This window comes from Stegostoma tigrinum, chromosome 24, assembly GCF_030684315.1.
Source record: "Stegostoma tigrinum isolate sSteTig4 chromosome 24, sSteTig4.hap1, whole genome shotgun sequence".
Classification (NCBI taxonomy): Eukaryota; Metazoa; Chordata; class Chondrichthyes; order Orectolobiformes; family Stegostomatidae; genus Stegostoma; species Stegostoma tigrinum.
The window spans coordinates 36,360,475-36,382,079 of NC_081377.1; the positions used below are offsets into that span (position 1 = coordinate 36,360,475).

The 21,605-nt window shown below is 44.4% G+C and overlaps 1 protein-coding gene across 3 annotated transcripts; it reads left to right on the plus strand.

Moving 5' to 3' along the window:
- Positions 1–427: 427 nt before the first annotated feature.
- Positions 428–12,810, plus strand: LOC125464853 (5-hydroxytryptamine receptor 1D). Of its 3 annotated transcripts, XM_059654349.1 has the most exons (4): positions 428–610; positions 2,457–2,758; positions 7,125–8,415; positions 9,674–12,810. In XM_059654349.1, exon 3 carries the CDS (start codon positions 7,280–7,282, stop codon positions 8,411–8,413), a length of 1,134 nt encoding a protein of 377 aa, XP_059510332.1. In that variant the 5' UTR covers positions 428–610; positions 2,457–2,758; positions 7,125–7,279; the 3' UTR covers positions 8,414–8,415; positions 9,674–12,810. The 3 variants fall into 3 exon arrangements, with proteins under 3 accessions (XP_059510332.1, XP_048413653.2, XP_048413652.2); XM_048557696.2 differs by having other exon boundaries at positions 7,125–12,810; XM_048557695.2 differs by lacking the exon at positions 428–610 and adding an exon at positions 2,128–2,351 and having other exon boundaries at positions 7,125–12,810.
- The last annotated feature ends 8,795 nt before the right edge of the window (positions 12,811–21,605 follow it).

Consider the following 21,605-nt stretch of genomic DNA (forward strand, 5'->3'; position numbering starts at 1 on the left):
AGAGCAGGAAAGCTGATTTTTCAGGTTACATCCTTCTTCAGAAATGGGGGAGGGGCGGGGGATTCTGAACTAAATAGAGAGAGGGGCAGGCGATGATAGAAGGGCAGATAGGTGAAGAGAAGACGGACAGGTCAAGGAGGCGGGATGAACCCAGTGAAGGTGTGTAAGTAGGAAGTTGGGATGGGGATTGGTCAGTGGGAGGGAGGGACGGGTAGGAGGGTGGGAAGATGGACAGGTCAAGGAGCGGGGGGGTGAGGCTAATAGGTAGGAAGTGGGGGTGGGGTTGGTCAGTGAGGTGGGAGGAGCAGTTGCCAGGAGGAAAGATGGACACGTCGAGGAGGCGGGGACAAGATGGGCTGGTCTTGGGACGACGCCGGAGAGTGCGGAGATTTTGAAGCTGCTGAAAAGCTTGTTTCACACCATCAATACACCGGGCGTATTTTAATCTATTGACTGCCACCACTAAATCACACTGCATGTAAAATCTGTTAAGGACAATGTAATTCTACATTTCTATGTAAATATTTTCTAATCCATCTGATCGGAGACCTTTTTATTGTACAGACTTCTGGAGCAGGTGAAACATAAGACTGGACCCTCTGGCACAGAGGTAAGGAAATTGCCACAGCTCATTTCTATGTGGATTTTTATTTCCATATCAATCTATTCTGAGATTCTATTACAGACTCCTGAAATAGGTGGGACTTGAACTGGGGTCTCCTAGTCTAGGGGCAGTGACATTGCCACTGTGCCACAAAAGTCCACAGTTCTCTCTTCATCAACCTGTTCAGAGGGATATTATTACAATGTTTTCTTATTTTAAAAAATTTTTTATTTCGAAAATGTCTCTTTGTATATACACTGTTACAAATGCATTTTGGCTCTATACAGTCGCATAACAAGTAAACAAACATTTGAGTTTGACTCTGTTCCAACAAACTAAAGGCATCTCTTCCACATACAAGACAATATTTATATTCATTGGGGGGGTCTCGATAACTGAACAAACCTGCATTTATAGTCAGCAGAAATACCTCAGACGATGGTCTTTCCCCACTGCACCTTGGCAGCAGCTGCCCCAAGCTTTAGTGCCTCCCTGAGCATGTAGTCCTGGGCCTAGGAATGTGCCAGTCTGCAGCGCTCGGCCAGGGTCAGCTTCTTGTTCTGGAGAACCAAGAAGTTTGGGCAGAGCAAAGAGCTTTGTTACTGAGTTGATGGTCGTCCAGGCGCAAGGTGATTTTTGTCATGGGCTGCGTCCGGGGAACCTTAAGGCACACAGCTGTGCGTCACAGAGCGCTGTTCAGGACGAGCCCTGACAAAAAGCACTGCATCTTTCTCCAGACTTCCTTTGCAAAGGCACATTTCAGCAAGAGATGTGTGACAGTCTCAGCCCCCCAGCTGCTCTGCGGGTAGCGTGCAGTGGTGCAGACTGATTACTTGTAATTACTCACCTCTTCAGCAAGTGGGACTTGAACCCATGCCTCCTGGCTCAGAGGTGGGGACACTACCACTGTACCACAAGAGCCCATATTTCGACGGGAGGGCAGGCATTTTATCTGAAACAGTTGGTCATGAAAACAATTGAACGGATTGTGTGTTTTTTCTCCCCGATACAGGGATTGAAAACAGAAAGAACAGGCATTAAACTCGGGCCGTTTCTGGGCTCTTGAATGGCTCTTGCTCAGTAGCCACGTCGGAGAGAGGCGTAATTGTGTGCGCACAGCAAGATCCCACAACACGAATGATAGGATCGTTCGATGTTTTTTCTTCTTCATTTCACATCGGAAGAAACGGGGTGCAGTCCCTTTTCAATAAAGCTGGCCACGAGGTTCTGAAGACCCCCAGCACGCTTTGTGTTGTTGGCCGGTTCACAGACAGGACCTCCGGCTGGCTTATCTCCTTGGACGAGGCCGGTACATTCCTACATACACGACAGTCGGTCCCAATTGCATTCTGTAATTATTAACCCACCCAACCGTCGCAAACTAACCCGGTCCAGCCTTGCACCAGATCTCTCCCACACCACCTCCCCCCCCCCCCCCCCACCCCGCAAGACGCACACACACACACACACACACACACAGGGGAACTGCATATGCTGTCCACTCCTGTTCCTGGTTCCTGATGGATCGCATGCTCTGCAAACCTCGGCCAGTGTGAGAACTGGGACCCAGCCACACACCAGCATAAACAGTCGTGCGCCGTTCCAATAGCATTGCATCTGCCTGGCCCCACTCAGCTACTGAATGGAGCCAATGGGCTGGTGTACTTACTTGCAGATAGTCCCGTCTCTCTTCCCTGGACCCTCTCGCTCTCCTTGCGATTTAGTGTGCATTTGGCTCCTGAGCAGGGTAAGGCAGAGGTAGTAGCTTTGTGAGTGGGATTTTGATTTTGTCCGGGCGATGTTATACGATTGAGAGAGAAACCACAGTTCTAACTCTCTCATTCTATCACAGGCACGCTGTGTCATCGGGGGGAGGGATGGCTTCACCGGATGATTGAAGAGTGTGGAGAATGTTAATGGGAAAACGTACTGATCGCCCACAGCAGCAGCAGCGGCAGAGCCTGTACTCCCTGGTTAGAGGCGAGAGGTGTACACCAAACGCTGGGCGAGAAACCGAGCCAGATCAGGGGCTATGATGGGCGCATTCATATTAAACTTCTGCGCTGGAGAGGACGGCACATAGATAAAACCTGCAACAGAAGTTAAAGCGGAAAAGGCGAGGATGAGAGACGCTGCCCAGAGGGATAGGCTGAGGTGAGAGGCACAGTCCACAGATGTTGACGGACCTGCTGAGTTTCTCCAATTTTTTTGCGTGTGAATATAAACAAAACTAGACTGGCAAGTAGCCCTTAGCTTTCGATATACTGAAAATTCACTAAAATGATTGTTCAGAACGTGTCAACGCTTTGTCATTAATCGCCTTACAACGCTTTCGGTTTTTAACTGTTAACTCAATGTTTAATATCTCCTCTCGTCTTCCTGTTTCTTTTTGTTGCAACTTTAATTCCGCAGCTTTTTGATTGCGAAGAAGCAGCTCGGCGTTAAGTTCGTTCGAAGGTTATCCTGTTGTACGTTGCAATTTCGGTTCCTCCTGTTCGCCACTTTCCGGTGACTTTTTGACGATTCAAAGCAGTTTTTATTTGGGGAGAATGAGATTTGTTTGCAGTAGCCCAAAGCTCTGTTCTATTCGGTGAACTCCTGCTTTAACCTGTGCCTGTCAGAATCGCCCGCCGCCATATGAAACCAATTTCATCAGCTTACAACGGGAAATATTTAAGTTGTTGTTGTAACGGTGTGTTCAAATGAACAAAAGCGTCAGGGTTTGAAAACACGAACCAGAATATGAGAAAATCGGGAGCTTGACTTTATTTTACTAATTGGATATTTTCCCCAATACTGAGGCTCGCTGTTAGCCCGCCACCTCTCGACCACTTCGGCATTTCTTATCTCACTCCTTTAGAGAGGATAAGACTCTCTTGGGACAATCTCGCTGCGTGGATCTTTAATTACTCACAGTATTGTCGGATGGCAGTCAAGCAAGAGACACGATCACCCCTAATTTCTGTGGTTGTGGAGTTTTGTGTCCCAATCGCTTCTTTAGTTTTTAAAGGGGTATGCTTTTTGTTAGATTAACTCTGTGTTAGCATTACTGCTAAGGCTCACATCAATGATTTGGCCCTAGTTTTTGAGTCGCTGTTTAATCCCATCTTGTTAGCCTCACTCATTCGGAGGGCTGTCGAATGTCAATTAGAGTGAAACGAGGATCTCACACAAACCAGATTGGGTAATGATTATTTTAATCCACCTGTTCAGATATACAGTTATTATAGACAATCCGAAGCTGTTTGGACTTGGACCCAGGTCTCCAGACCGGGTAAGGGTGGCAAATGTCCTGCCTGAGAAGGCTAGTTTGCTTTCGTGACAATCCCTCAAATCGTGGTCACTTTAACTGGGAACAGTGTTCTCAAATTGCCAGCTGGAATGTGAACCGGCAGTCATTACACTAGACCCATTGTGGGTCTCAATTGTCTCTGATGATAAAATCGTTCGTTAGTGGGAGACTGAGACGTTTCTGCTAATGTCGTTCCAGTGCGATCTTTTCTGATGATTGCAGTTGAGGTCCACATAAACCATTGTCACTTTAGTGGTTAAGAAATATCTTCCGTATTCCTGACAGTGGAATGTTTGTGTCACCTGCTGTAGCCCTCAAAAGGTTAATTTCTTGTCACACTTGAGAGGCAATTACAGATTATGGGCTGTGCTTCATTTAAAGCTAACGTATCATTTTCCAAAGGTTGTAATCATCCCCAGGTTCTATGGGATTTTGCTATTTGTAGTGAGGATGGTGTGTCTTTTAAAATAATGCATTTAGAACATTGCTGATTTCCTTAGATTTAAAGCAATCCTCATGAAGTTACTGAATAGTGAGAAACACTGTGTGATGCATATTGCTCTCGAGATGTAGCTGTCTGTGTGGAGTTTGCACACTGTCTCCTTGTCTGCGTGGGATTCCTCCCACAGTCCAAAGATGTGCAGGTTAGATGGATTAGCCATGTTGAACTGCCCCTTGTATCCAGGGAGATGCAGATGGATGAGATAATGGGAACTGCAGATGCTGGAGATTCCAAGATAATAAAATGTGAGGCTGGATGAACACAGCAGGCCAAGCAGCATCTCAGGAGCTCATCTCCCTTGTTCGCTCCACACTGCCCTCCAACCCCACCACACCCGGCACCTTCCCCTGCAACCGCAGGAAATGCTACACTTGTCCCCACACCTCCTCCCTCACCCCCATCCCAGGCCCCAAGATGACATTCCACATTAAGCAGAGGTTCACCTGCACATCTGCCAATGTGGTATACTGCATCCACTGTACCCGGTGCGGCTTTCTCTACATTGGGGAAACCAAGCGGAGGCTTGGGGACCGCTTTGCAGAACACCTCCGCTCAGTTCGCAACAAACAACTGCACCTCCCAGTCGCAAACCATTTCCACTCCCCCTCCCATTCTCTTGATGACATGTCCATCATGGGCCTCCTGCACTGCCACAATGATGCCACCCGAAGGTTGCAGGAACAGCAACTCATATTCCGCCTGGGAACCCTGCAGCCATATGGTATCAATGTGGACTTCACCAGTTTCAAAATCTCCCCTTCCCCCACTGCATCCCTAAACCAGCCCAGTTCATCCCCTCCCCCCACTGCACCACACAACCAGCCCAGCTCTTCCCCCCCACCCACTGCATCCCAAAACCAGTCCAACCTGTCTCTGCCTCCCTAACCGGTTCTTCCTCTCACCCATCCCTTCCTCCCACCCCCAGCCGCACCCCCAGCTACCTACTAACCTCATCCCACCTCCTTGACCTGTCCGTCTTCCCTGGACTGACCTATCCCCTCCCTACCTCCCCACCTACACCCTCTCCACCTATCTTCTTTGCTCTCCATCTTCGGTCCGCCTCCCCCTCTCTCCCTATTTATTCCAGTTCCCTCCCCCCATCCCCCTCTCTGATGAAGGGTCTAGGCCCGAAACGTCAGCTTTTGTGCTCCTGAGATGCTGCTTGGCCTGCTGTGTTCATCCAGCCTCACATTTTATTATTATGCAGATGGATGAGTTGGATTACCAATGGGAAAAGTAGGATTACAGGGATAGTGTAAGGGGTGTGGGTCTGGGTGGGATTCTCTGAGAAGAGTCGGTGTGGAGTTGAAGGGCCCAATAGCCTGCTTCCACACTGTAGGGATTCTATGATGCCATAAGCCTTTCCTCCTGAAGTGGGGGGTAGGGGGGAATTTCAGAGCTGCATGGAAAGAGAAGGGGAGCAGGATCAATTGGGTAACACCTTGAAAGAACCAGCATAGGCACAATGGGCCGAATGGCTCCCATCTGCCTTGAGAGATTCTGAGACACTGGAACTAACGGTGTTCAGAAATCTTATTTTCTTCCTTGCAGGCGTTATGCTTGTTTAAAATATTTTTAAAAGGGTCTTGTGCCAAGGGGATGAATTTAAATAAACAGCAGAATGCCTACAACACATGATCCAGAAACGATTAACCCTTGAGAAAACCAGACATGGAAGAGGTAACGGCGCAGTCAAGAAAATTATACTTCAGAACAGAACCGCAGGCTTGCTGTCCATTTCCTGCCTGTTGTGGCTCACTAGGTAGCCTGTCCTGGGAGTCAGAAGGTTAAGTCCAGTTCCACAGAATTGAGTTTAAACTCCTGGCTGATAGTCCTATGCCGACAAAGGGAATGCAGTGCTCCTCCAGATTAAACATTTGCCCAGGATTCTGATTCTCCCAGTGTCCCAGCCAATATTTATCCTTCAAGCAATATCACTGAAAGAAATTTTTCTGCTCCTTATGGGAGCTTACTATGCACAAATTAGCTGCAGTGTTTCTTGTATTACAATAGTGACCATACTTTTGTGAGGGAAAATAATTGGTCACTGAATTTTTTGACATCGTATAGATGTGAAAGGCATGAAATAAATTTATTTTTGATCATTAGTAATTGCATTACATTTTTTAAAATCGTTTTAATGTCCAATTTTTTTTATTATTGAGACACACATCCACCCTTAATTTCAATAGCTGAAGTGCAAATTTACTACTTCTGACTTCATACAGTCAAAGAGTAACACAGCATGGAAACAGGCCCTTCGGCCCAAACTGGTCCAGGCTGACTATGGTGCCCACTCAGCTAGTTCCAGTTGCTCATATTTGGTCCATATCCCTCTAAACTCTTCTCATCCAAGTACCTACTGAAATGTTTTTTTAAACGCTGCTAACCTCCCTGCCTCAACCACTTTCTCCGGCAGCCCATTCCATAAACGCACCACTCTGCGTGAAGAAGTTACCCCTCAGGTCTCTCAAATCTATTTCCTCTTACTTTAAATCTATGCCCTGTAGTTTTCAATTCCCCATCCCTGGGAAAAAAAGACGATATGCATTCATCCTATCTATGATTTCATGCATCTCAATAAGGTCGCCCCTCGTTCTCCTGCAGATAATCGCAATTTGTAGTAATCGGCATTGTTAAAATAACCTCAATCGGGAATGCTATTTGGATATAGGTATCAGTTTTATGACAATATAAAGTTGGCTTTCTTCTTTTTCACGAAATAGATGTGAAATATTGGATGTGAAGATGGATTAACAATGAGTCTAAGCGGGAATGAAAACAGCTGGCGTGTAGTTGTTGACAAGAGTATGATAGCATGCAAACTGGGCTGAACACAAACAATGACTTATTCAAACCTACCCCATCGATCTGACTGACGATGGACCACGATAACTCGTCCACTTCAGTTTCTCTTCCAGCTATAATAGCTAAATCCTCGGAAAATTCCTCGGAGATGCTAATCACCTGGAATAAAAACAGTCAGTTAGGGCTGAGGATTTCACTGTCTGTCGTTCTGGGTATCATCACCTTAGCGACCATCCTTTCCAATTCATTCGTGTTTGTCACCATTTGCCTCACGAGGAAACTCCACACTCCAGCCAACTATCTCATTGGGTCTCTAGCTGTCACAGACCTCCTAGTGGCTATCATGGTGATGCCCATCAGTATTGTCTATACTGTCATCAAGACCTGGACTCTTGGGCAGATCATGTGTGATATCTGGCTATCCTCTGACATCACGTTTTGCACTGCATCTATCCTGCACTTGTGTGTCATTGCTCTGGACAGGTACTGGGCCATCACTGATGCCTTGGAGTACACTAAGCGTCGCACGCCGGGTAGAGCTGGCCTGATGATAGCTGTGGTATGGGTCATCTCAATCTGCATCTCCATTCCCCCGTTATTCTGGAGGCAGTCGAAAGCTCACAATGAACTCAAGGAGTGCGTAGTCAACACCGAACAGATATTCTACACTATCTACTCCACTTTCGGAGCCTTCTACATCCCCAGCGTGCTGCTAATTATACTGTACGGCAGAATTTACATGGCAGCGCGATCGAGGATTCAGAAACCGCCTTCAGCCTTCGGAAAGCGCTTTACTACGGTACAGCTCATAAGCGGGTCGACCGGATCTTCTCTCTGCTCTGTTGGCTTTAACAGCCAGGAGACCTTGCCTCATTCTGGTGAATCTCCCGTCTACCTGAACCACATCAAAGTCAAAGTGTCAGACAGTGTCCTGGAGAGAAAGAGGATCTGTGCAGCCAGAGAGCGCAAGGCCACCAAAACCTTAGGGATCATCCTTGGTGCTTTTATTTTCTGCTGGCTCCCTTTCTTCGTGGTGGCCTTGGTAATGGGCATCTGCAAAGACGCGTGCTGGTTTCATCCTGTGCTATCCGACCTCTTCACGTGGCTTGGCTATTTGAATTCACTCATCAATCCGGTCATCTACACAGCTTTCAATGAGGACTTCAAACAGGCATTCCAAAAACTAATGCGACTCAGACGATGTTAACTGTAAGCAACTCTATGCTAACAGTGCATTTTCCTGTCATTTTCACGTACGATAAAAAGAGCGAGAGCCCAACCTACTGAACCTTGATTTTTAGGGACATTAATTTGTCTGCATTTACCTTGCACATTGTACGTTTTAGTACTTTGATTTTTTTTGTCCCCACGTATCTCTGTACAAGGGGATGTTAAATTCACCAAACTTGCATCTAAGTGGCGTTGTTAAATTAAGCTTTTTTGCATAAGTGTGAATAACTGAAGAATAGAATTGCAATGATGCTGACATTCTAAATTGCACTACAGGAACCTTTTAGAATTTTATTATGTTTAAATACAAGTCTTTTGTTTTATCATTATTCACTCAATGCAGGTTTTAAATATGCTGTCTGTTAAACAGTGCGATATTTATGGTAAAATATCTCACTAAGTTATATAATGACAAACTGGCATGTCTACTTGTATTGAAAATGTGGACATGTATGATATTGGAAAATACAGCAGAAGACATTTCAAAACATCAATGGGAACTATGAAGATTTCACCTCGAACTTTATATACAGTACAATCCACAGCCATACCAACATTGGGGCGGCACGGTGGCTCAGTGGTCAGCACTGCAGCCTCACAGCCAGGGACCCGGGTTCGATTCCAGCCTCGGGCGACTGTCTGTGTGGAGTTTGCACATTCCCCCCGTGTCTGCGTGGGTTTCCTCCTGGTGCTCCGGTTTCCTCCCACTGACCAAAGATGTGCAGGCTATGTGGATTGGCCATGCTAAGTTGCCCGTAGTGTTCAGGGGTGTGTGGGTTATAGGAGGATGGGTCTGGGTGGGATGCTTCAAGGGCCGGTGTGGACTTGTTGGGCCAAAGGGCCCGTTTCCACGCTGTGGGGAATCTAATCAACATTGCTGGCTTACCAATAGTTTGTGACCGAGTTTGTCAAGAATGTGGCTATAAAAAACTGCGAGGCTGAAGCAAGTAACTGTGAAAGTTTAAGTGTGGCCATCGAGATTGTAATTACACTGCAGGCCTCCCTGTGCTTACCAGGCAAAAGTTGGAGGGCATTTGCGAGAGATTTTAACCAATTCCATTCAGGGATTTAAGGATAGGCCTTTAAAAAGAGCAGGATGGCTTACCCACAATCAGAATTTTTAACATCTTTACAGCAAGTGGCAAGGATGTTCCTCTTAATTACACAGACGGGGGATGAGTGAGACCCTACACAGGAGCCACAATTGTTACTCTTTTGCTTTGGTTTTTCTTCTTAGGCGAAAGCATGAGGATGTGAATGTCGGAATAGAAGAAGCTAACATTGGTGCGGTGGAACAGCAGAAGTGCTTCTCTTGACTGCATCAGGAAAACTTAGACCTTCGCTTCCCCCTTCAGGCCTGCAGTACTGCTCCAAAAACCTGTGGTCTGTGACTTACCACCCCCTGGTGGAGAGCAGTTAACATTTCAGATTGATGATCATTTTGTTTCATGACAGGAGAGAGCTGACAAGAGGGTGCGCACTTTATTGACATTTTAAAATTGTAAAGTGCTCAGGCGGTTCAACAAAACACCCATTGACTTTCTAAGCTTAGTTTCATGTTGGACTGGAGCTGTACTCCATTGATTTAGACAGCTCATTCAATGGGGAACCAGTCTGTAGGAGATAGGAAAGTCCAATTTCTCATCCTCCCCAGGCCAGTTACAGTCAGGCTCTAAAATATTAGTCTATTCAGTGATGTCCAGAATTGAGTTTAAAAAATACATTTTAAAAACGAATTTGTTGATGCAGATGAGAGGATGCTTTTGTGGAGCATAGCCACAGTATGGACCAGAAAGGATGAATGGTCACTTTCTGTGCTGTAAACACTTACTTACGACCCTATTTTCACATCAGTTCCACACCTGAAATTCCTTCGTACGAACAGTGTTCAGACAGTGTGACTGAAGCTTCGAGTCTTTTATGTAAAGAATGTTGCTGTTTGTTTAAAGTGTGTTTTTCACTGGAAAGGTTCTTTCGGGTTATCAACACTCTCCTACCTAATAACATTTTCATTAACTCTCATCGCCCTCTGTTTCTTACAAGCACACACTTCTATTTTGAGGACACCATTTGAAGCAGATTGAGCAGATGATCAGGAAAACTGAAACAACAGCTCATCAAGCTAGATTCATTCAGACCAATTCCACATGCATTGTTTTGAGTGTTTGCTTTAGTAAAATGCATGATGTATTTCTTATTGTGATTGTTGAATTAATTGGGTGCTGTAGGTGGATGAATACCAGATTGAATCCTACCGAGAGGAAAAGCAGTTTGAAGTTGCATTAAGGGGATGCTTAATGTTGGAAATCTATTCCAGGATTTCATTGAAGGAATTGTCCTTTCAAAAACTGCACTGTTTTTCAAAAGCAATATTCTTAGCAAATTATAAAAACCTATTTGCTTGATAGCCTGTGCTGCTCAAGCCACCAAATTAGTTGCAGTACATCATACCTTGTTCAACCAGGTATTTACTTAACAATTATATATAATTGCATTTTGGCTGGAAGATTATCTTGTAAATAATGATGCCATGGTTATCAAAGATATTTCTTTATACTGTGAATTCATAAGCACCCTTTATGAATTTGGCAACTTTCAACTAGATGTGACAGCCCCATCAAACATGAATTGTCCTGGGCTGTTGGCGAGGTATATTAATTACACTAGAGCTACTGTAAGAATTGCTATCAATCAAAGCCTGGTCTACATCAAAATTCAGAAATGTACTGCGAAATGTATTTACAGAGTTTAGCCAATTATTGCACCGTAAAGGTTTCCTCATTTAGTGGTTCATTTGATATACTCACTTGTATGTTAGTTACACAGGCTAGGAATAGTGGGTACAAATCAGTCTTATGCTCTTAATGTCCTTCCAATAGCAGAATCCAGCATTCTGGAAGGAAATCAAACAGGGCTCCCTTTCTTGAATGTTAACTTGGAAACATGCACTTGCCAAATTTAGAGTAACAGCAAAATGAGCCTAGAGTTTTACTCTATGTTAACTGCCACATTTCCACAGCCTTCCAACTCTCAGAGGATTGACCACTTGGAGAAGATATCAGAGGCTGATTATACCATTACGGGAGTCGGTCTACCCAGGGCAGTAGGAAAGAAGAAAAAAGGAGATAAAATTGCCAAACTGCAATCTTGTATTTCTTTCCCTTGCAACACAGTAGGCAGTGTCCCAGCCTTAGAGCCAGACACTCTGGGTTTGAGTTCTGCTCGGATTTGATGGCAATTGGAATTCTTTTCTAATACATCCAAAAGTATCAACCTGCGGATCCTTCCAATATATGCCAATGGCAGGAGGTAAGAGATTCCTGGTCAGCCATTTACAGGAAAGGACATTGGAATAGCATTAATAGTAAGAGGGTGTTACCATAACAATTTGGACTTGCTGTGCTGGTTTGCTCAGTTGGTTGGATGGCTGGTGTGGAAGAATTTGTGCCAATACCACTGGGTTCATTGCCCACTCTGGCCATGGTGCACTCTGTAGCTTTGGAAGCCATGGCACTGGTGGGGCATCGGACCTGCCTTCAGGTAGACAGCATGAAAAGTTTTTTTTTGTTTCTAACTCTTTCACCCTCTTGATCTCCAAAAGACTCTGACTTCTAAAGGAATAGTTTATGCCAGTGGATATCGTATCGCATTCGTACTTGAGTCACTTCTTTTGTGAACTTCTTTCATTTTTAAGGAAAGAAATACTTCGTTAAAGCAAAAACTGTAATCCCCATTCTCAAAATGTCATGCCAGTAAAAATGTGTATCATCACTCATTGGCTCTGCAATGAGATCACTGTATAGAACACATCAAGTAAACCTTGAGTTTTGTAGTATGTTCAAGTCCCAAACTTATGTCCCAGTTTGTACTGACTTATTTAACCTCATCCTGGTGCAGCAGATGGAAGCCCACTTTTGTTCTAAGTACCTCTGTATGGTGAAGCATGCATGGGCGATGAGTGTGGTGAGGTTATTAGCAAAGAGTTTCTACTCCTGATCACTACCTTTGGCAGCAGCCTGTTGGAACTGAATGAGGCCATGGATGTTCAAGGAGGAGCATGTCAGCTTTATTGAGATTGCCCTTGGTAGTCAAAAGATCTGGAAAATCTTTGCTTTTGACTGGACAGATGTCTTCTGCCTCCCTCCGAACTGTGTTCCAGAAACAGGTGGAGATTTCAGGAGAGTAAGGGAGAAGATTTGAAGAACTGTTTGCAGGATATTTCCATCTGACAGCAAGAATGTAATCAAAGTTCACAGAAAGGAAGACCCAAAGAAAATAGACTATGAATTGCATCTGCACTACAGCAAGAATTAGCAGCTGCTTGGTTATCAAGAGTGATATAATTCTGTGTAGAGTACTTTCTCTGATACTGGAATAAGCATTAGTTAAATAAAATCATGGCATTGGACCTTAACAGATTTTACTCAAATTATGCTGTTGTGCTAAAGTTATTAAAACCTTCCTCTGTGTGTGTAAGCATGATGCTCCCTGATCAATAGCCAGAAATGAATATTGGAACATTTAAGGGGAAAAAAAAGCTTAAAGTGATCCAACCATCTCCAAAGTTGGCCTTGCAAAAGATTACAGTACATCATCTGTCATGTTCACTTTCAGCTGTGCTCTGTGTAAACAGTGTCTGGGACTTCACCAGCCGCACAGGGATAAGCTGGGAAGCAGGGTAGCCAGTATAATGGTGGCAGAAAGCAAGGGAAGGAGTTTCCATCTCATCCCACTACCCAGATGTTCTTCCAGCAGAAGGAAAGCTGGAAGGTAGACTTCCTTACCAGAGGTCAGTTGTACCAGTTAAGATCTGTCATTTTGAGAGGCCTGCCCACCAGGTTTGGTTCACAGCCTAGTGAATCCTGGCAAGCTCCTGGGATGGGGTGGGAGCTGCAGGGAGTATCTGTTAATAGTGGATGGCTGCCCTCAATGCCCACTACCTCCACTGGGCTTATTCACCAGATAGCGCCTGGCTGGCCCTGGCAAATGTCCACCGAACTTGCCTTACTGCAAGGGTAGTGTCCATTGCTACCCAAGCAGTGACCACAGTACCTGGGGGCACCTCTAAGACCAGAAGAGTTGCTGGCCTTGTTAATAGCTGGTTTCTCCTGGCTCCAACTCACATCGCTCAGAAGGACAGGAGTCCTGACAGCATCCACTTAGTGACAAGGTGGGTCTAAAATCTGGTAGGGCAAGGGGTGGGAGAGGTGCGGGGTTGCGGAGGAAATGGTGTGGTGGGAAGAGGTTGTAGGCTATGGCCCAAGCAACTAGGACAGTCCCAAATGCTGAAACCTCATTAGAAGACACTCTGATATCTTTTGAAATCTGGCTAGTCTGTGTCTCCGACAGAAGTCCATCCAGGCTGCTACATACACTTACTGCCTGCTTTAACGAGTTGATGACTCTGTAACCAGCTCAGCTCATTACTCAATGATGCTACAGTAACATTTGCAACTTACAGTTCACTAGCTTTTCCTCCCATCTGGATTTTGTTCTAACAATCTACTTTTCCGGTGTGCTGTCTGCAAATTGAATTCCACTCACTTTAGTTTCTCATTCATGAAATTTGCAAAGGACCAAGAAAACCTTAGACATTGAGCCAACATTCTACCCCCTGTCCTGTTTCCATTTCGTTGTTGATGTCAAAAGGCAGCAACATATAGATAATGCCCCATCTATAAACCATTATCATAGTGTCATAGAATCATACAGGACATAAAAGTCCATTTAGCCCATCTAGTCTGTGCTACCACAACTACAGTAGACCTATAATAGTCCCATTTTCAACACTAGGCCCAAAGCCTTGTCATATCAGGTGGATTGCACAGCACTAAAACAGGCTATAGTCCCCTTCTGTGGTTACCACCATGCTTGAGGATCTGTGGAGAGGAGCACACAGAGTCCTTCGGTACAGTACAGGCCTTTCATGACCATGGAAACCTGTAATGAATGGGATGAATCATTAACCCGGGAGAAGGCATTTCCATTTGTGTTTGAAAGATTCCTTCGTCACTTATGAAGTTTTTGCTGATGTTCTGATTTTTATTGTTACTAGATGCTATCTAAAACATTACAGAAAAGAAACAGGCTGTTCCACTGCAGTATTGGTCACATTGTGGGAACATCACTACATCAGTAATCCAATGACTCATGCTTTTACAGGCAGAATTCCAGTCCCACCAAGGCAAAGTGTGGGGGTGGAGGGTGTGGGCTGTTGCATGGGTTTGAATGAGCTAATAAATATGGCTCTGAAAGCTAGTCTCAATAATAGCAACTATAAACCCATTTCCTTTTAAATTCCATTATGGGATGTGAGCATGACTGGCATCATTTATTGCCCATCCCTAAGTGAGCTGAAACAGAGTGTCTGGAATGGCTTAGCAAGCCAGAGTTAACATTGCTGTGGGTCTGGAGTCACATGTCAGCCAGACCAGGTAAGGGCAGCAGCTTCCCTCCCTAAAGGACATTAGTGAAACAGATGGGTTTAAATGATAAATCATCAATGGTTATCATTAGACTCTTAGATACTTTCAAGAAAGAGATGGATAGAGCTCTTAAAGATAGTGGAATCAATGGTTATGGGGATAAGGCAGGAGTAGGATGCTGATTGTGGATGATCAGCCATGATCATAATGAATGGTGGTGCTGGCCCAAAGGGCCGAATGGCCCACTCCTGCACCTATTGTCTATTGTTTATTGTCTATTAATTTCGGATTTTTTATAGATTCAAATTCCACCAGCAGCTTTGATCTGGCTTTCTAGATTAGTAATCCACTGATTATACCAACAGGCCATCACCTCCCCTGTGCAATTGTTGTAAACCCCATCTGGATCACTAATATCCTTTCAGGAAGTAAATTTGCCATCCTAATTGACTGTTGACTGCCCTCTGATATTGTGTAGAAAGCCACTCCATTCAAGGGCAATTAGGGATGGGCCAGCCTTGCCAACAAAGCCTGCTTTCCATAAAAGAATAAAGAAATGAAGGTGTAAACCATTGGATCTTCACATCTGAGGCACCAGCAAACAAGGCTGTGGTTTATTATCTACTTCAACCCCATTTCGCTGCACTATCTTCATATTCCTTGATTCACTTAACATCTTGAGGTCACTTCCCTCTGTCCTCAGTTGTGTTTGAGACTCTCACTGGAAGAGATTACAGTGCCTCTGTCTGTCTGTGAAAATAGCAAAATCTGTTTCTGACAAGTATAGGCAGACCCCACATTACAAAGAGAATCTGTTCTGGGCTCCATTCTCCAATGGGTTTGTGCGAAAGTTGGGACATAATAGAGGACAATGTGAAGGAGCTGTTTGTCAGTACAGGAAACATTCCTATGGTGGACCTCCACCCCCACCCCATGAAGGTCACATTTGTGACTCGGATGTTCATGAACTGAGGACAATTCCCCAATTCCCCCACTCCCATCATTTACAAACATCTCATTCCTCCAAAAAAACTTCCAAGAACATAGTAGTATGAGCTGGAGTAGGCAATTTGATCTGATGAAGTTGCTCAGCCACACAAAACAAGATCAACGCTGGCCTTCCACTGCAATGTGCTTTCCCTGTAGCCCTTGATTCGCTAAGTCTCTTGAATATGTTCTCAAATCACTGAGCATTGCAGATGAGCTCCAATGCAGGCTCCTTCAATTCCCCTGAAGCGAAGTGGGAGCTAAGTTTTCCCTGTCCCCTAAGGCAATAAGTTGAAGTTTTCTTTAATGTACTCTCTATAATTTACACAGATCCAAAACCTAGACAGCAAAGTGACAATTTCAAGCACTTAGGAAATCACCAGGAAAAATTTGATGACATATTGTGTCCTTAATATCATTCTATAAATTGCAATTTCAATTTCCATTGTTTCAAAGTGGGACAATATATACAAAGTCCTGTTGTGTTCCTAGATGAATTAAAGTAAATTTGACCCTTATTGGAAATTTCAATAAGTTAAATGGATTTGTACCCTAAAATGAGTTTGATTGAAAGGAAAATCTATCACATTCCATGGAACAAGAAGCACTCTCTCCTCACTTGAGGAAATCATTGCAAAACATATTCATTTAAGGACTATAAAATGTGAGGCTGGATGAACACAGCAGGCCAAGCAGCATCTCAGGAGCACAAAAGCTGACGTTTCGGGCCTAGACCCTTCATCAGAGGGTCTAGGCCCGAAACGTCAGCTTTTGTGCTCCTGAGATGCTGCTTGGCCTGCTGTGTTCATCCAGCCTCATATTTTATTATCTTGGAATCTCCAGCATCTGCAGTTCCCATTATCTCTTCATTTAAGGACTACTTGTTTTGAAGGAATTGATGCCTGTATATCTTGTGCAGACTTTGTAAATTGAATGAAAATAGTGGATTATTAAATAATACAATGCAGAAGGAGGCCATCTGGCCCATCAACTGATCAGCCCTCTTGAGAGTTAATTAGAAGCCTGCACAAAACTGGGTGCAGAACAGTTAGATGTTAAACAAAGGATGGATTGAACAAGAGATAAAATGTGGAAGTTTAATTTTTAATTTTTCAGGTCAATGCCCTGACTAATATCAATCAAACTGCCTGATTTGAAATTTAAATCATCATTGATTTGTACATTCTCCACCAATTGATTCGCAATCAATTAATCCGTGATCGAACCAATCAATTAATTTGTCGTGGAGGAGTTCAGTTAGTTCAGTTGCCGGGATGGCTGGTTCGCAATGCAGAGTTACACCAACGGCATTGGTTTAATTCCCACATTGGCCAAGGTTACAATAAAGGATTGTCCTTCTCAATGTCTCCCCTCACAGGCATGGTGAACGTCAGGTTAAGTCTCTCTCTCGCTCTCTCTGGCCCAGTAGGACCATATCAGCTCTACTTCTACTGTATTGGAGCATCTCATGCAATAGGTGACTGTACCAGAGAAGGGCCAGGCGGCATAAGAGGAGCAGGAAGGCTTGACGTTTTGGGTCGGGACACTTCTTTAGAAATGGGGGAGGCGAAGGGGATTCTGAAATAAATAGGGAGACGGGGGAGGTGGGTAGAAGATGGATAGAGGAGAAGATAGGGTGAGAGGAGACAGACAGGTCAAAGACGTGTGGTTAGAGCTGGTGAAGGTGAATGTAGGTGGGGAGTTAGGAAGGGATACGTCAGTCCAGGGAGGACGGACAGGTCAGTCCAGGGAATAGGTTAGTGGGTAGGGGATGAGGGTGGGGCTTGAGTTGGAAGGAATGGTTAGGGAGGCGGGGACTAGCTGGGCTGGTTTTGGGATGTAGTCGGGGGAGGGGAGAGTTTGAAGCTTGTGAGGTCCACATTATACCCTTGGGCAGCAGGGTTGCCACGTGGAATATGAGATGTTTCCATGGAAACCGTTGGTGCTCCAAAGATAGCCACATGGCTAATGGCGGTGGTCACGTGGTGGGGAAGGTTCTGGGTTTGGTGGCAAGCACCGGTGAGTTTAAAGTACTTTAGGTTTTTAGTGTCTGATAAAGCCGAGTAAAATTGAGAGTTCAGGCTGTGGATCTTACGAAGGATAAAAAACAGGAGAGGTCCTTTGCAGCTCTGGGAGAGGGAGGCTCTGAGCTGGGGTAGGATGGATTGCAGTATTTGGAGATGCCGGCGCATTGCAGCGAGTGTGTATTTCAAAAGTTGCAGCGAGAAACGCTTCTGTAGGAGATCAACGTTCTGATTGTAGCGGTCATCGCGGATGGGGCCAAATGTGGAAGGTTTAAATGTAGACTTTAGTCCGTTCGGGATTATCCAGTTCTGTAGGCAGGTACTGAGTTTTCCATTTTCCAAGGTTTTAGTTCATCCAGCTTCACACCGTGTTATCTCAGATTCTCCAGCATCGGCAGTTCCTACTATCTTTGTACCAGAGAGGGGCAGTTTTTATCAGGAATCCCAGCTCACCCCGATTCTCACAAGTGACAGCAAGCCCTGTATCAGAATTGTGCCTCTGTCAGCGTGTGAAACCTAGTAATAGCCCAAGAATAATGGTCCAACATCCGATGAATCCCTGATTTCTGAAACTAAATAAATAATGAAGGATGAGAATGCTGGTACCCATCAGATGGTTCATTGGCCAAATAAAACAGGAGGTATACTCACCTGCAGGAACAAAGTGCTCTTAAATAGGTAGAAGGTGCAAGATATCCAGAGGAATATGGAATGTTCCAACATTCCTGGAAAATGAATGAATCAAAAAGAGACACCACTGGATAATTATAGGTGTACATGAGAAAAAGTGAAACATTAAGGTGAATTTCATTATATGAGTATTAACTCCAGAAGCAAATCATGCATTTGTTTCTCAATCCCATATCTATCCATCAGAATCTGAGGGGTGATCATGCAGAAGCGTATAAAATCATGAGGGGCATGGATAGGGTAAATAGACAGGGTCCTTTCCCTAGGGTGGAGAGTCCAAAACTAGAGGGCAAAGGGTAAGGGTGAGAAGGGAAAAGATGTAAATGGAATCTAAGAGGCAATGTTTTCCTGCAGACGGTGGTGCGCGTATGGAATGAGCTTCCAGAGGAAGTGGTGGAGGCTGGTACAATTTCAACATTTAAAAGGCATCTGTTTGGGCATACGAATGGGAAAGGTTGGCATAGATGAGTTGGACCGAAAGGTCTGTTTCGATTACTGTGACTCTTAGATTTAGGACAAAAGTTGTATGTATATGCAGGCAATAGAACAGGCTGAGGAAGAATAAGATGGTGTTTATTAGACCTTTGAGCATTAAGACAAGTGATTGCAGGGTCAAGACAACCTCCTAGTCATGGAAGACAACAATGCAAACACACAAGCAAGTTGTAACCTATGTGAGGCATTGCAGTAAAGAACTCTTCATAAAACAGTTAAGTACTTTAGGACGTTCTGAGCCAATGAAAGTCTCTAAATAAATGAGACTTTTCTTCACCCATTTTTACATTTATGTATTGTCCAACAAGCATCTCAAAAATCACTGGTTGGCTATTTATTGTCAAACAGCTTGCATTTCAATTACAGTCGAGTTCAATAAATTTGACAGATGGTTTAATAAAAACAAAGTGCTTCAATTCTGTCCACAATTGCTGTGCTAGAATGCTTTACACACAGGGAGATGTCTACATGTAGTTTTTACCTCTGTAATTGGAAATGTGTTTTGAACCAAGTTCATGAGGGGATGCAAGCATAGCTCATTCAGTCAGTCAATCTATTTTAAATATATTCAAAGACTGATCTGCTACAGCCCTCTGGAGTAGAGAATTTGATAGATACACTATCTTGGACCTCAGTTACTTCCCCCTTATTTTGTGATTGGGGACCCTAGAACCAAGGGATACAATCAGGGGAAACATTTTACCTGCACCTCCCCTGTCTATCTCTTAATGTGTGTTGAAAGTTTCAATGACATCACTTCTCATTCTTCAAAACTCTAAAGAATACAGGCCCAGTGTCACCAATCTCTCCTCACAGAACAGTTCCAAAAACAAGCTTGGTCTCCCTCTGGGCAATACCATCCTTCCTACGGTAAGTGACCAAAATTGCACACAGTGCTCCAGTCCATACAATTGAAGCATAATTTTCTTAATCCTGTACTCAAATGTGGTAAAGACTAGTTGATACTAATTGCTTGTTACACCTGCTAGTTAGCCTTCAGTAACTTATTGAAAAAGGATATCCAGGACCCTTCTTACACCACAATTTCTAATCTCTTATCATTTAATAAATATTCTGTACATCTGCTCTTCCTTCCAAAATGGGAACTTCAAAATTTTGCCTCATTATATTGCACGGGAATCGTTTTTCATCATACATGCATCTTACAAACAATTTTAGACCACAATTATTCTATACTCCATATCCTGCGTACTTTAGGGTATATGTAGTGTACATTTGCTAAGAGACTTGGCTCTGAATGACAGAGCCATTCTTGTCAAAACTGATGGTTGCCAAAAGCTGAAACATCGTTAAGTGTTGGAAATCTGAAACAGAAATTGAAGATGGTGCAAACTCTCAGCAAGCCAAGGACAGCAGCCCTGGGAAGAAAAGGCAAGCCGAGCTCATGAAGAGTGTCAATAAGGAAAAGCCTACTTGCACTGACAAAGGCTCAGTGACCAGAGGATAGAAATTTATGATAACTGACAAAAACACTGGAGTGACAGGAGAACATTTTTGTTTTAACACGTCAAGTTGTTATGATCTGGAGTGAAAGGATGATGAAAATGGAGTTAGGTGGGTAACTTTCCACAAGGAATTGGATGAATAGGATGATAGCATAGAGAGCTGCATAGGAGTGGGACTAACAGGACAATCCCTTCAAAGAGCCAATATAGGCATGAGGAGCCAAATGGCCTCCATCTCAGCTATGTTGCTCTGTAATCTTTCAAGTCAATCTCACGGAATCACAACCAGAAAATACTCCAAGTGATGTGCAATATTTTCTAGTTCTGATGGAGAGCAACATTTCTAATATTAACTTGTTTCTTCCCTTCCCAGAAGTGCCTGACATGCAGACTCTTTTCAATTGACTAATGTCACTTCGTTGACTTAAGTAACTTCACAATAAATCTTAACATTGACAAGAGCACAATGAATCACAATGAGTCCTTTGGCAAGGAGTTCTGAACGACTTGCCCATATCTCAAGTGATTGCTGGTGAACCAGGCCAAACGATTGGCTGTGTCCAAGAGGAGGCTTTAACAGAGAGTCAATGACTTGCCGAACGGTGGGAAATCAGGGGTCGACCTGATACCTCAGACTTTGGAAGACAATTATTTGTCTGAGGCTCAGCATTATTTCCCTTCACCATGATCCCAGCCACTGCTCCCTGCCCATAAGGGACAATGCCTTGCCTCCAATAGCTGCCAGGCAATCAGGCTGGTGAGACCAGCTGGAACGCTGGCCCCTCCAGGAGTACAGGCAAAGGCAGTGACCGAAGTCAGCGGGTAAGTGAGACAGACTCACCGAGGTTACTCAGGCAGGTCCTGGCAGAGCACGTGATGGGTGGGGTCATCACTGGGGTAGGGAGATTGGTGGGAGTTGTTCTATCAGGCAACAAGAGAGAACACCCTCCACCCAGAGCCCTCACTCAGGCTGCCAGAGTATACCCCATCATCAAGTAGCATGGGCACCCTCTGTCCACCAGTAAAACACCAGCAATAACTGGGAATAAAAAAGATCTTAACTGGCCAAATAACTAACTAAC

Coding starts and splice junctions, on each gene's coding strand:
- LOC125464853 (XM_048557696.2), top strand. CDS start 7,280: ATGGACCACGATAACTCGTCCACTTCAGTTTCTCTTCCAGCTATAATA.